The sequence below is a fragment of the Fukomys damarensis genome, unplaced genomic scaffold (genome assembly GCF_012274545.1).
Source record: "Fukomys damarensis isolate Sample0158 unplaced genomic scaffold, DMR_v1.0_HiC HiC_scaffold_31, whole genome shotgun sequence".
NCBI classification, from domain to species: domain Eukaryota; kingdom Metazoa; phylum Chordata; class Mammalia; order Rodentia; family Bathyergidae; genus Fukomys; species Fukomys damarensis.
Genome location: NW_022900943.1, coordinates 26,884,226 through 26,895,901, shown reverse-complemented (window position 1 = coordinate 26,895,901; position 11,676 = coordinate 26,884,226). Strand labels below are relative to the sequence as shown.

General features: G+C 38.0%; 1 protein-coding gene across 4 annotated transcripts in view; it reads right to left on the bottom strand.

Moving 5' to 3' along the window:
- Positions 1-11,676, bottom strand: part of Tle4 (TLE family member 4, transcriptional corepressor) — a 137,952-nt gene that overhangs the window by 54,841 nt on the left and 71,435 nt on the right. For all 4 annotated transcript variants that reach the window (XM_019210208.2, XM_019210209.2, XM_019210210.2 and 1 more), the window contains one exon: positions 10,598-10,614. In XM_019210208.2, the coding sequence (XP_019065753.1) occupies positions 10,598-10,614 (17 nt within the window). The remainder of the gene's footprint in view (positions 1-10,597; positions 10,615-11,676) is intronic.

Here is an 11,676-nt window from a genome sequence, read left to right as displayed (position 1 = left end):
AAAAAAAAAAAAAAAAAAAAAAAAAATCCCCTAAATGAGGTCAGTCTAAGTTACTACCAAATTTTGTTATCAAAACTCTAGCTTTAGCGTTCAATTCAGGTGTCTCAGACCACTGACATCCCATATGGTTTGGTTATGAGGGAGGAAGGTGGGCCATGGATGCGGAAAAACTCAGAGCTCTTTCAAGTCCTAATGACTGTGGCATAAACACAAGTGATTATTTCAATTTTTGCTGCACATTATTTTTTTTTAGGGCAGCCCAATCATGTCCAGATTTACTAGAAATATTTTCATTCATTTCCCCATGCATGAGAAAGTAAGCTAATAATATCCCACCACAAGTGCTGTCAGGCTAAGTCCCTCCACTGCTGAATGCACACCGACGATAAATCTGCCTTCACTTTCCATTCCACCACCCACTTTAGGGTGAGACCCTGGGGACTGCTCCAGATCACCCGTCCACACAGTGTCACAGGCACAAGCCTGAGTGGCCCAATCAGTGCCAAGAAAAGAACAAACTAAGCAAGATTAATGCACAGATGTTCATGCATTTCACATACACTGTGCCCCACAGTCCGTTGCTAGGGCAACAGGAGACCACCAGTGTGCGCTTTACTGGCTTTATGAAGTGCGTCTCAGGGACTATAGTCCGAGAAATGCTGCATAATAATAGTGTGGCTTTTCTGAAGCCTTGTTTTGTGTTTATCCACGTTTAACCTTCTGAGTATTATAAAGAGCACCATTATATAGAGCCTTCCGCCCGTCCCCCAACCCCACTATAAGGCCAACACTTTCTATCTGGAAACATTAAAATGTGTCTCCTAGGGGTCCATTTTGGGGAAACTTATGTTAAACCGCTCAACTAGTCCCATGACAAGGGGGAAAAAAAAAGACTCAAAACCATTTAGAGATCACTATATTAGTGCAACCGACCATACCAACCACCCCTGGGCAGTACTGAAACCACAAAACTGAGACACACATATGCTCCTTATTTTAAACATCAAGAGGAATCTCGTTTTGGCTACCAAGGAGTCTGTTTTAAAAGGACCGAACAGCAGAACCAGCAGGCCTCATCAGGCCCAAGTCTCATAGTCCCAAACCAGAGAACTTCCAGCGGTGGGAAGGCGCTGTACTTCTCCTGACACTAAGAGGTTCACTGTGTGACCCGTGTCACTTGATATGTAGCTAGTGCAACTGAAAGGCTAGATTTCAAATTTTTATTTCATGTTAACTAATTTATCTTTAAAAAGCCTCCTGTAGCTAATAGCTACCATATTGAATAGCGCAGCCTTCAGAGGCTTACCAGACAACTAATGTTTTTAAAAGTTGCTACAAAGCTGCCTCTTCTTCCGGTTTCTGCTTAATTCATAAAAATATAACTTCAAGTAAGTGTACATAAGATGGTCTCACTGTGCAGCTACACAAAGCCCCTCTGCACCAGGTCCAATCATCCAATCGGTCTGACTCTTTGTAAAAAGGCCCAGGGAGCAAAACTAACACCCCCAACCCCCCTGCCTCCATCCCCACCCAGGTTGAGAGGTTAAAATCACAAATGTCACAAGTCTCAAGGCAGTAGCACAGATCAAGTGTTAATCTAAAGGGAAGGAGGGGTGAGGGGGAGACTATAAGCTGGCAGCAACTAGGGAAGATCTGGAGTGAAGAGGAGAAAAATAAAGCCAGTGAATAGATCAATAGAAGCAACAGCTTACATTCAGATTCACAGGAGAAAGAACACACCCGAGACAATCATTTCCTGGGAAAAGCTCAAGCCTAATGAGAATTTACTCTGCTCCTTTATGCAACAACCAGCCCTTTTGTGGCACAGGCTTTCTGAGTGACAGGAACCCGAGGCCCCTTAATAGGATTTCCATATTATTTCCAACACCTGCCCAGAAGTTATTTGTTTACATTGAAGGAGGCAAGATTCTCAAATCAGACATCTGCTTCTAGTTCAGGCATATCTTAGGAAACCATCTAGAAAGCAGCTTTGTTACCATGGAGACATTTTTATTTTTCCTCCTTTAGTTGGCTCAAAACATTAGCATCTCCAATTTTATTTTGTTGTTCAAAAGGCCAAATGTCTCTCAAAAAAACAAGTTTTGGAAAAGCTAAATAGAATTCTCAAAATTTTCCAGATTAAAATGATCATAAGGGAATAAATAAAGAATGAGGTGTTCATATGTTGCCTATGGACTTCTCTCCTTGGGTGGTGCCACTAACTTATTTCCCCTCCCTCAACCCTCTCTCCTTTCCCTCCAGTCTGAACAGCCAGGAACTCAAAGAGCACCCATTTTAAAGAAATTCAAGAATCCTTTAGAATGTGATACAATTAAACAAGGAGTCTATTTCCATGAAAAATAAATTCCTCACATTCACCCCACCACCGTATTTTAGAAAGTTCACTTACAATCAGAATATGTAGGACATTTTAACTTCCACCTTACTGCTGCCATACGAGGGAAGAAAGGGGAGGGGGAGAAAAGTGTAAGCTTTTTGTATTCGTGGCTGCAGTGGGGGTGAAATATCGAACTGCAAGGGGAGAAAGGTGGACAGCAGTTGAGCACACTGTGTGCAAGTTGTTCTGCTCTCCAGTGAAGCAAAACGAGGAGCAAAAATGAATGCAGGGGTAGAAGCATGGTACTACTTAACCGCCGGTGACAACTATCTCCAAATGAAGCCTAAAATGGGTCTTCAAGCAGTGTTATTTTATTACAAATGTGAATAACTGGATTTATTTCATGTAATCAACAATCTGATAAAGCAATGGGACATATCACTTAGTATTTAGATTCGAAGAAAAACAACTAAATATTCAATTCTAACATTTCATGTTTTGGTTTGTGTAAGCAGCATTAGTTTTGAAACCATTTTATTATTTTCCCTTAACAGCGAATATATTTAAAGGAATCAAAAGCTCTTTCAAAAAGTACTACTCAGCCCTCAGCAAACTTCCTCTCTATGAGCCCTTCCTTCAGGAGGCCTAAAGAGAAATTCTATCCAGCTGTCATGGTAGTAATTAGGTATGACTCCCCATTAGAGGTGGCCCCCAAGCGCATAAAGTTTTTGAACCCAGAAGATGTGTTATTAATGTCATCAAAGAACAAAATACATAGTTTGGATAGAAGGGAAGTGTTATGGCTTATATCTACGTGCTCCCCTAAAGCATCTTGAGGTCACAGGTGGGGATTTTTAGAGGTGGCTGGATTGAGATTTGCGATAAATGAAGAGATGTGATACCCTAAAGGAAGGCAGTCTAGAGAGAATGTAAGGGACGGAAAGAGGGCTGCTATTGCTGGTTGCTACTTCCTGTTGCTTTGCTGCCTTCTGCTTACCATGAACTGTTTCTTCTCTGTGATACCTTCTCCCATGCCACCCTGCCTGGGAGCCTTATGGCTGTGGACCGAGACCTCTACAAACTGTGAGCCTTTAAATAAACCTTTCCTCCTTTTACTTTGGCTTTTGGGTATTTTGTCTCAGCAATGAGAAAAGTCGTAAGACATTAAGTGTTGCAGAAATCCAAGAAAGTAAAAAGGAAAAGTGTGACACTTTTCGTATTCTTATAAGAATATATTAAAAAAAAGATGAATGATTCTTGGAAATATTTTTATGGAGGAATCACACTTTGAAAAACAAATGTTTTGAAATTGAAGTCCCAGTTAAAGCCTGGGCCTCTAAAAACTTTCAAAATGTTAAACACAAACTTAATGGTATTCATTTACCAGATATAAAATGCAATCTAATTAAGAAGATCAAAAGCGACAAATATCAGGATGAAAATGTCTAAAAGAGTTCTAGTTTAAGGGGGGAAAAGAGTTAAACCAAAATGGGCTGTGGAAAGCAGACCTGCCGATCAGCCTGCCCGTTAATTAGTAGTATTTGTTCTGCTTCAGCAATCAGTGGAGGAGGGAGCTGAAAATCAGTACATCTCCCCAGCCACATCATTAATCCATTCATGCTTACCACCTGAGGACCAGCTGTGCCCTGAAGACATTTATGCATCTGCTCCACAAACAAACAATTACGATACATTTTCTGGAATTAGGGCACCTGTTACATTTCACACACCTTATAGGCCTAGAGGCAGGGATCAATACCGAACAAATTTCTGCATCATAAACCAACATAACAAAAGTTCCTGATCGTTCTTTGACAACGTAACTCCAAATAGTAAAACACATGATAGAAACAAACAGCTGCTATCAAAGAACTAAAAAAAAAAAAAAAAAAAAAAAAAAAAAAAAAAACCCAAAAATCACAAGGTTAAAATATGTAATTTCAAATTACCACAGTATGTTAATTTCAAGTTACCGATGTATTGCGGAATAAGTTACATTAAATCTTTGCAAAGCACACTTTAAAACACTAAACTAAGGCTGAAGATGTAGCTTAGTGATACAGCACTAGTCTAGAATGTGTAGGGCTCTGGGTTCAATCTCCATCACGGGAAAAAAGAAAAACTATCCCGATACCACTCAGCCTCTAACATAAAATGTAATGACCACTGTGTTTATTTGGCTGATATATCGCCAATTTTACTGATGAAATAATATACCCTATGGTATTAAAATTTTCATTTCCAAATTCATCTCTAGGATAGGATCAAATGAAACATAAGAAAACACCTCAACTTTTTGCAAGGATGCCTACAACTCAGCCCTGAGATCCACAAAGGTTGAAGAACACAGGTCAGCCTCTGCTGAATATCTCATGGAGACTTCCAGTGTACTTCTGCAGGGCGTCAAAGCAAAGAATATTTGAATCACACAGGAGGGTTCTTTTTCTTGTTTTGAAAGAATGGGATAAAAGAATGAAGTCTAGGTTTGTATGTATGAGTTGGTGATAAACAAATTTTACCAATCATCAAAAGGTAAACTATCTAGGACACATGCTCATCACCAGAGTCTTGTCTGTGTCCTTTATGCTTAACATACTCATAATAATGTCTTTGAAATTTTAAAACACTGCCCAAATACAGTATTGCTTAAGATGGGCTTTTTAAAGTATATTTTTAAACAGGACTTTAAGAATGTATTAAATTCCTCTATTTCCTTATGGTAGTATCCTTGATTCCCCATACCCCAATAGGAATTCTCTCTCACTAGATTTCTAGCTCCTTGAAGCCAAGGATCTTAATCTTCTTTGGAGAAAGGTGTAAGAGGAAAAGCAAGGATTAATTTGAGAAGGGAATTATTGAATTAGACAGTATCATAAATATTCTAAAAAGTGGGACTCAGATTAATAGAGAGCGAAGAATTATCACAACAAAATGGAACAGACTTTATTTGGATCTCATTTTAAGCAGATCATTTTTCCCCTGTGCTGAAGATTAAACCCTGGGCTTTTAGCATGCTAGGGAAGCAGTGTACCTGTGAGCTACACACCTAGCCCATGTTAATTATTTGAAATAATCAAAGCTGAATTACAGGCCAGATATAAGAATATATCAAAGAATTATTTTTACTAAGATTAAAGGTATTACGGTAATCTAAAATATATGACCATTAGTTAGAGAAATGTGTTTTATACAATGAAGTATTTGAAGGCAAAGTGCATACTTATTGGGGATTTGCTTTAAAAATGAGGTGCGATCAAAAATACAGTGTAAGTTCTTTTAAATATATTACAGTAAAAGACACATTGCCATTAATCTTTTTCAAAATGTCCCCCCTTGCATTAAAAACTCTTTTTGTTCTTGCTACTTTCTGAAGCAATTCGGGAGTCTTCATTTGTGACTTTATAGGACAGGACTGAAAATGTGAGGAATGCTGCTGCTGAGTGTCACCTGATGGAAAAAAACTACAGAATGTTCTCAACCACCTTATTTTCCTGATGTGGCATGGTGGGACTCCTGGCTCTTCCCCAAAGCTGAAATGACCACGTCTTTCCTCCTGGCCCCCTTTCTCCTTAAAGAGGCTTCTTCTCTGCTGCTGGCTCACATAGATCATTTCGAAGGATTAAACGTGTTAAAAGCACCTTCCTTCTACACAGGCATTCGTTTGAGGCAGGGAAAGCAGGTACAGGGTGAGTGGCAAGTCACACAGGTTACACAAGACCTTGGCATAGCACCTTGACCATTGTTTCATTGTGCAAAGTGAAGGAGCAAATAGAAGTAATAATTCTAATTTAGGAAAACAACCGACTTTCACCTGTAACACCCAACTAATGAGGTGTTCTTGGTCTGAAGCAAACACTTCAATTTGCACACAAAAATAACCTTCTTCTAATTTTCCACTGATAAATCTTTATTGTTAACAGAGAATAACTGGAGAGAAAACAGAATTACAACATGTGATGCTTGAGTTGTCCACCCAGAACAAAAGCCAAAATACAGAGTAGAATAAGCAGGGACTGGCTTAAACACAAGTAAAAACAAACCAGTATGAAAACCTTTAAACAAAAAAAGAAATTCACATGGGATAAAATACACATAATATAAACGCACAGAAAAAGTATTTGGCTTGAAAATATTTTTTTAAAAACACTGCACCATGAAGACTCATTACACTAGCAAAAATTACAAAAACTATGAAGTTCAATATTGGCATGTCGTCTGGCAACATACTCCAACATGACATTTGGCATTTTAAATTGGTATAGAGGTTTTGGAGGTCAATTTGGCAAAGCACAAGTCAAATCAGAGGTTATTGCCTTAAGATGAAACATTAGAAGACTATGTTGATATAAAATGGACATAATAAAAAAATGCACAATAACAGTAACTTGGGAGAGGTCATGGAGCTAATTAGTTTTGAGGACAATTAATTCTGCCATTTGAAGGTAAGATGGGTCTTGAGTTTGGTATCTATATTAGAGCCACGAAAGCACTGGAGATTAGGGTAGGGTGACAAGACTCTAATTTCTCAACTTCCTACCAAGTTTTAGGCAGTTTGGCCTTTCTCCACATTGAACCATTACCCTCATTTCAGCCCCTCTGGGATGCAGTGTGGAGAGTGACCTGACAGCCTGATGACTCAAAGCCTGACTCTCTTTCATGAACTGGTACCTGTGGCACATGGAAGGCACTTGACAGTGTGGGAACGTCAACTATGGAGGACATTTTAGAGCCAATCATATATATATCTGCCCCTATCAGTAGGAAGGTCAGGCAGAGGGCTATCAGGTCCAAGAGAAAGCTCCGCTTAGAAGAGGAACCTAGTTTGTGGGCTCGCTCGAGAGCTAAATTTGGTCTTTCAACCCTATCATTAAGGATAAAACTACATCATGGTCTGAATGTCTATTTTCAGGCCTCAAATGTTAAGACTCAACATTGGGCATGTAGAGTTACTGGACAGTCAGTGACAAATGAGCAAGGTTGGCCGGGGATTTAGCTCAGCAGTTCAGTGGTCTGCCTTGCAAGCGCAAGGACCCGGGTTCAATCCCCGGTACCAAAAAAAAAAAAAAAAGAAAGAAAGAAGAAAAGCCGGGGATTTAGCTCAGCGGTTCGGGGGCCTGCCTTGCAAGCGCAAGGACCCGGGTTCAATCCCCGGTACCAAAAAAAAAAAAAAAAGAAAGAAAGAAGAAAAGCCGGGGATTTAGCTCAGCGGTTCGGGGGCCTGCCTTGCAAGCGCAAGGACCCGGGTTCAATCCCCGGTACCAAAAAAAAAAAAAAAAGAAAGAAAGAAGAAAAGCCGGGGATTTAGCTCAGCGGTTCGGGGGCCTGCCTTGCAAGCGCAAGGACCCGGGTTCAATCCCCGGTACCAAAAAAAAAAAAAAAAAGCAAGGTTGCAGAGGTTGTGGCCCTTACTTCAATAGCCTTGCTACATACACTGTTCCAGTTTCTCATCACCCAGGAAATTGATTCTTGGACTCCTATGGTGCTTTCTCCTTTAGGTCCATATTTACATTCTCCACCCTTGTTGAAAAACTTCAGATAGAAGTCTGCAAATAACAGGCTTAAGAATAAACTTGGCTCTGGAGCTGCAGAAAACAAGATCAATAAAGCCAATAGCGTGTGATTTAGTGGCCACAGAACTTCCAAGAAGAGAAAAGAAAAGGAGGGAAAAGGCCCAACAATTTAACGAGTGATTTCTTTCATTCCACTTGGCACCTAAAGGTAAAGCACCTTAATTACTTGAATTTTTACAGTAAAATTAAATTTATATTTTATAAGCTATTCTGAAATCTGCCCTGTTTAATAATCTGTAAAGTCAAGAAAACATTTTTAAAGTGTCTCTCACAATTAAACTCATCCACAGCCTTATATAAATCAAAATTTTGCTACCATATCAAAATGTTACAATGGGGCTGTATAACACTGCCCACGTCCTCATTACATGCAACACTAATTACTACCAGCAGATTCAGAATTTTCTGCACACTAGAGGCTTTTAGAGGAGCTATAAAAAATTTCAGGCACCATTAATTTAAATTTGTATTGAAATTTCCCTTTGACAGATGGCCAAAAATTACTTATTATTTAGAGTACCAGAGCTGCCTGTTTGCACATTAGAAGAGGAAAGGGAAAAATTAAAAGCAAGAAGGAAATTTATGTCACGTTCATTACCTGTTAAATGTTAAGGAGCATTATCCTGCATGAATAAATTACTTCATACAAGCCCAATTCCAGCTGCAGGCAACTGGCACACTCTGGCTGATAAAAATCAGCTTGAGTTACACAGCCGACAATCATAAAAGCCCCTCTTAACTAGGAATCACTTATAAGAGGATAAGGACGATCAATGGAACAAGCAACTGACTGCTTTTCTGAGCATCACAGAATACACTGAAGAAAATCAGCAAACTATTTCACCTTATAAAACTACAGCACAACCCCAGACCTGATAAAAAGCAACTTCAAGTTTGAGAATGTGCCCCCCTACCCTGGTCATTATTCTGTAATAAATCAAGGCAAAACCATCTACTTCTAATCTCTTTTTGTTTTTCCCCTGGCTTCTAGCACTTCCAGACTCACTATGAATGATTACAGACGATTTCAGAATACACCCGACTCTTGCATGAGGGAATATATAATGTAATTGACATAAAAGTGTGCACCGGAGTATAAATATTTTCAGACTGCTAGGAGTGGGCCATGAGAGGAGGCTTTTGTTTAGTTCACTGGCCTGCCTAAAGGTATTTTATCACAAGAAACCAGGTAATGTTTATATTATGGCCTCAGAATAACGAGACAGGCTTTTCCTAGGGCTGTTATCAGTTAATCCTGGTCATTGCTTTAGTTACTATTTGCAAAGTACACATATATGGAACACTTAAGAGTGTTTTGTTTTGTTTTAATCTAGGTACTGATATACATGTTATGCAACAGAATGCAAAACTGTAAGTGCATCATTAAATAATGTAATACCTACAGTTTCAATTCTAAATGCTGACATTTACATGGAATTGCAAATGTCCTTTCAAACTAACAAAGATTTTTGAAGGATAAAATAGATCCACTCAATTTGTATTTTCCATTATTTATGGGAGAGAAAAAAAAAAAAACCTTAAAAAAAATGTTTGTTTTCTGTTAAAGAACAAGGGTAAAGAAACATTCATAATAATAGCCAACACTGTTACAGGGAAACATTTTAGTCTTCTTATACACAGTTTCATTAAAACCTGGAAGAGGTTTAACTATGGTCCACAACATTCAAATTGTTGTTGTAAAATTCAAAAAGAGGGCTGACAGAATCTGTACTTTGGCCAGCACTTGAGAATTGCCTTTCCTTTGTAATCAATAAGTCATTCAGTAGCATATGTAACATAATCATGCATAATACAATGGCATATTTGCATTGTACCTGGCTCAAAAGTGATCAAAGCAACTTTCAACTTTCACACTTTGCTCACTTCCTGTGATTGCAGACTGTTCTTTGTGTTTGCTTAGTAAAGAAATTCAAGAAGTATCTTTAGCATATCCGGCTTTGATGTTACATAAGTATATACAAACCATTATGCCCTAAATACCTTTGCTGTTTCCCCACAACTTTTCTATAAAGAAATACGGAAGGCAGGTAAGAAAGATGCAAACACAGACAATTAACTACCACAGTGGAAACCAAGATGTTAAAAAGAAAAAGAAAAGGCTCTCTGGTAAATAGCAATGTTCTTAAACAAATGGTAGTTTTGAAAAACTTATTTTGAGGTGCTGGGGATTGAACCCAGGGCCTCACACATGACAAGCCCATATTCTAATGAATTATATGTTCATGCAAACAAATATTCTGATGAAGCATTTTGTAGAGTGGAATTGTTTTTCAAAAAATGAAGCTGATATGCATTTCCTTAAATCAATTTATTTACTTCTCTCATCGTCTTATTGCAAAAGCCTAAGTGAAGAGGAGTTACTTTTTTTCACACAAGAAGACATAATATAATGAGCAATGCAAGCCTGATCTTATAATTCAACTTTGTTCTACCAATCTGATTTTGATAGAGAAATTAGACCACATTTTCAAAAAAATATCAACCAAATGCTGGAAAGTCAGTTAAATATTCTTTGGTGAAAGCTCACCATATTATTCTCCAAACTTCAAAAGCTCTATTATTATTTGATTTGCTTCAATCATTTAGAGCCCCTTTAATATATGTGCTGCCGAAGCGAGCACTTAGAGCCCCTTTAAGAAGGCATTTATCTGTGCATTTTGAGTCCTACCTTGATGGAGTCTCTGTCTATAGCCAAAACAGCAGCAATACAAGCAGATAAAGTGGTGGGAAGAAGGAAAAAAGAAAAGTACCAGTTAGTTTACACAAAAATCATGCATTTATCCAACTTGATCTCTCCTAAATAATAAATTGCACAGATGTCAACTGTGCTGTGAAGTTAATTATTAATACAACTCTACCAGATTTCACAAAGCCCCAATCTACCTTTGACACAATTTCAGAAGGACCAAAACTGGACCTTATTTATGTATCTTATTGATTTTTTCCACTTATAAAAGTATTTACATTCATGAGTCAACTCTGTACCATAGCATTAAGATAACTGGAAGGCAAATATTACAAGATTTCTAAACATAAGAGATGGTATATTTAGTTTATGTGACAAAAATAATTTAGCCAAGATTATAATACATGGTAATGATACTGAAAGAGGAGTAGATAAGAGCTTCTAATTATCAACCACATCCTGTAAACCAATGACCCACCCATGTACTAAGTAAATTCCCACAAAGGAATGCTGGGAGAGAATTTTGCGCTTGCTTTTTTACATTAGAATTATTTGTAATGAGCACACAAACTGTAGTCACATCAATATTTCTGTGTATCATCATCTTCCTTAGCAAAGAAGGAAGCTAATCTACAGGAAGTGCAAGTGGCCTTTAAATCAATTAATGGCGTAAATAATTGTGTTATTCTTATTGTGAGAAATTAAGATATATTTAATGTTTCTAAACAGACTAAGTGAGAAAGGCAGTTAAGCTAATTGACTTCATTAATGTGTCATTTCTCTTTCTCAATTATCTAGACTAACAGAAGTGTTTTCTTATTTGTGAGATATTTACAGCACTATGAAGTTTTGTAGGATTTGTAATAGCTGATCTGGTCAAATATCCAGTGAGCCTTCATCAGTAAGTCTTTCCCCAAAGTAAGTCTGGTTACAATTAGTAATTAATGGAACATACTATTTCAATCACAGGACTTTATTACTGATTAACACTTGGGCAACAGAGTTGTAGTATGTCGCAAGGCCTGAATGACAACAATCAGGAAACAGACTTCTGCCTCTGG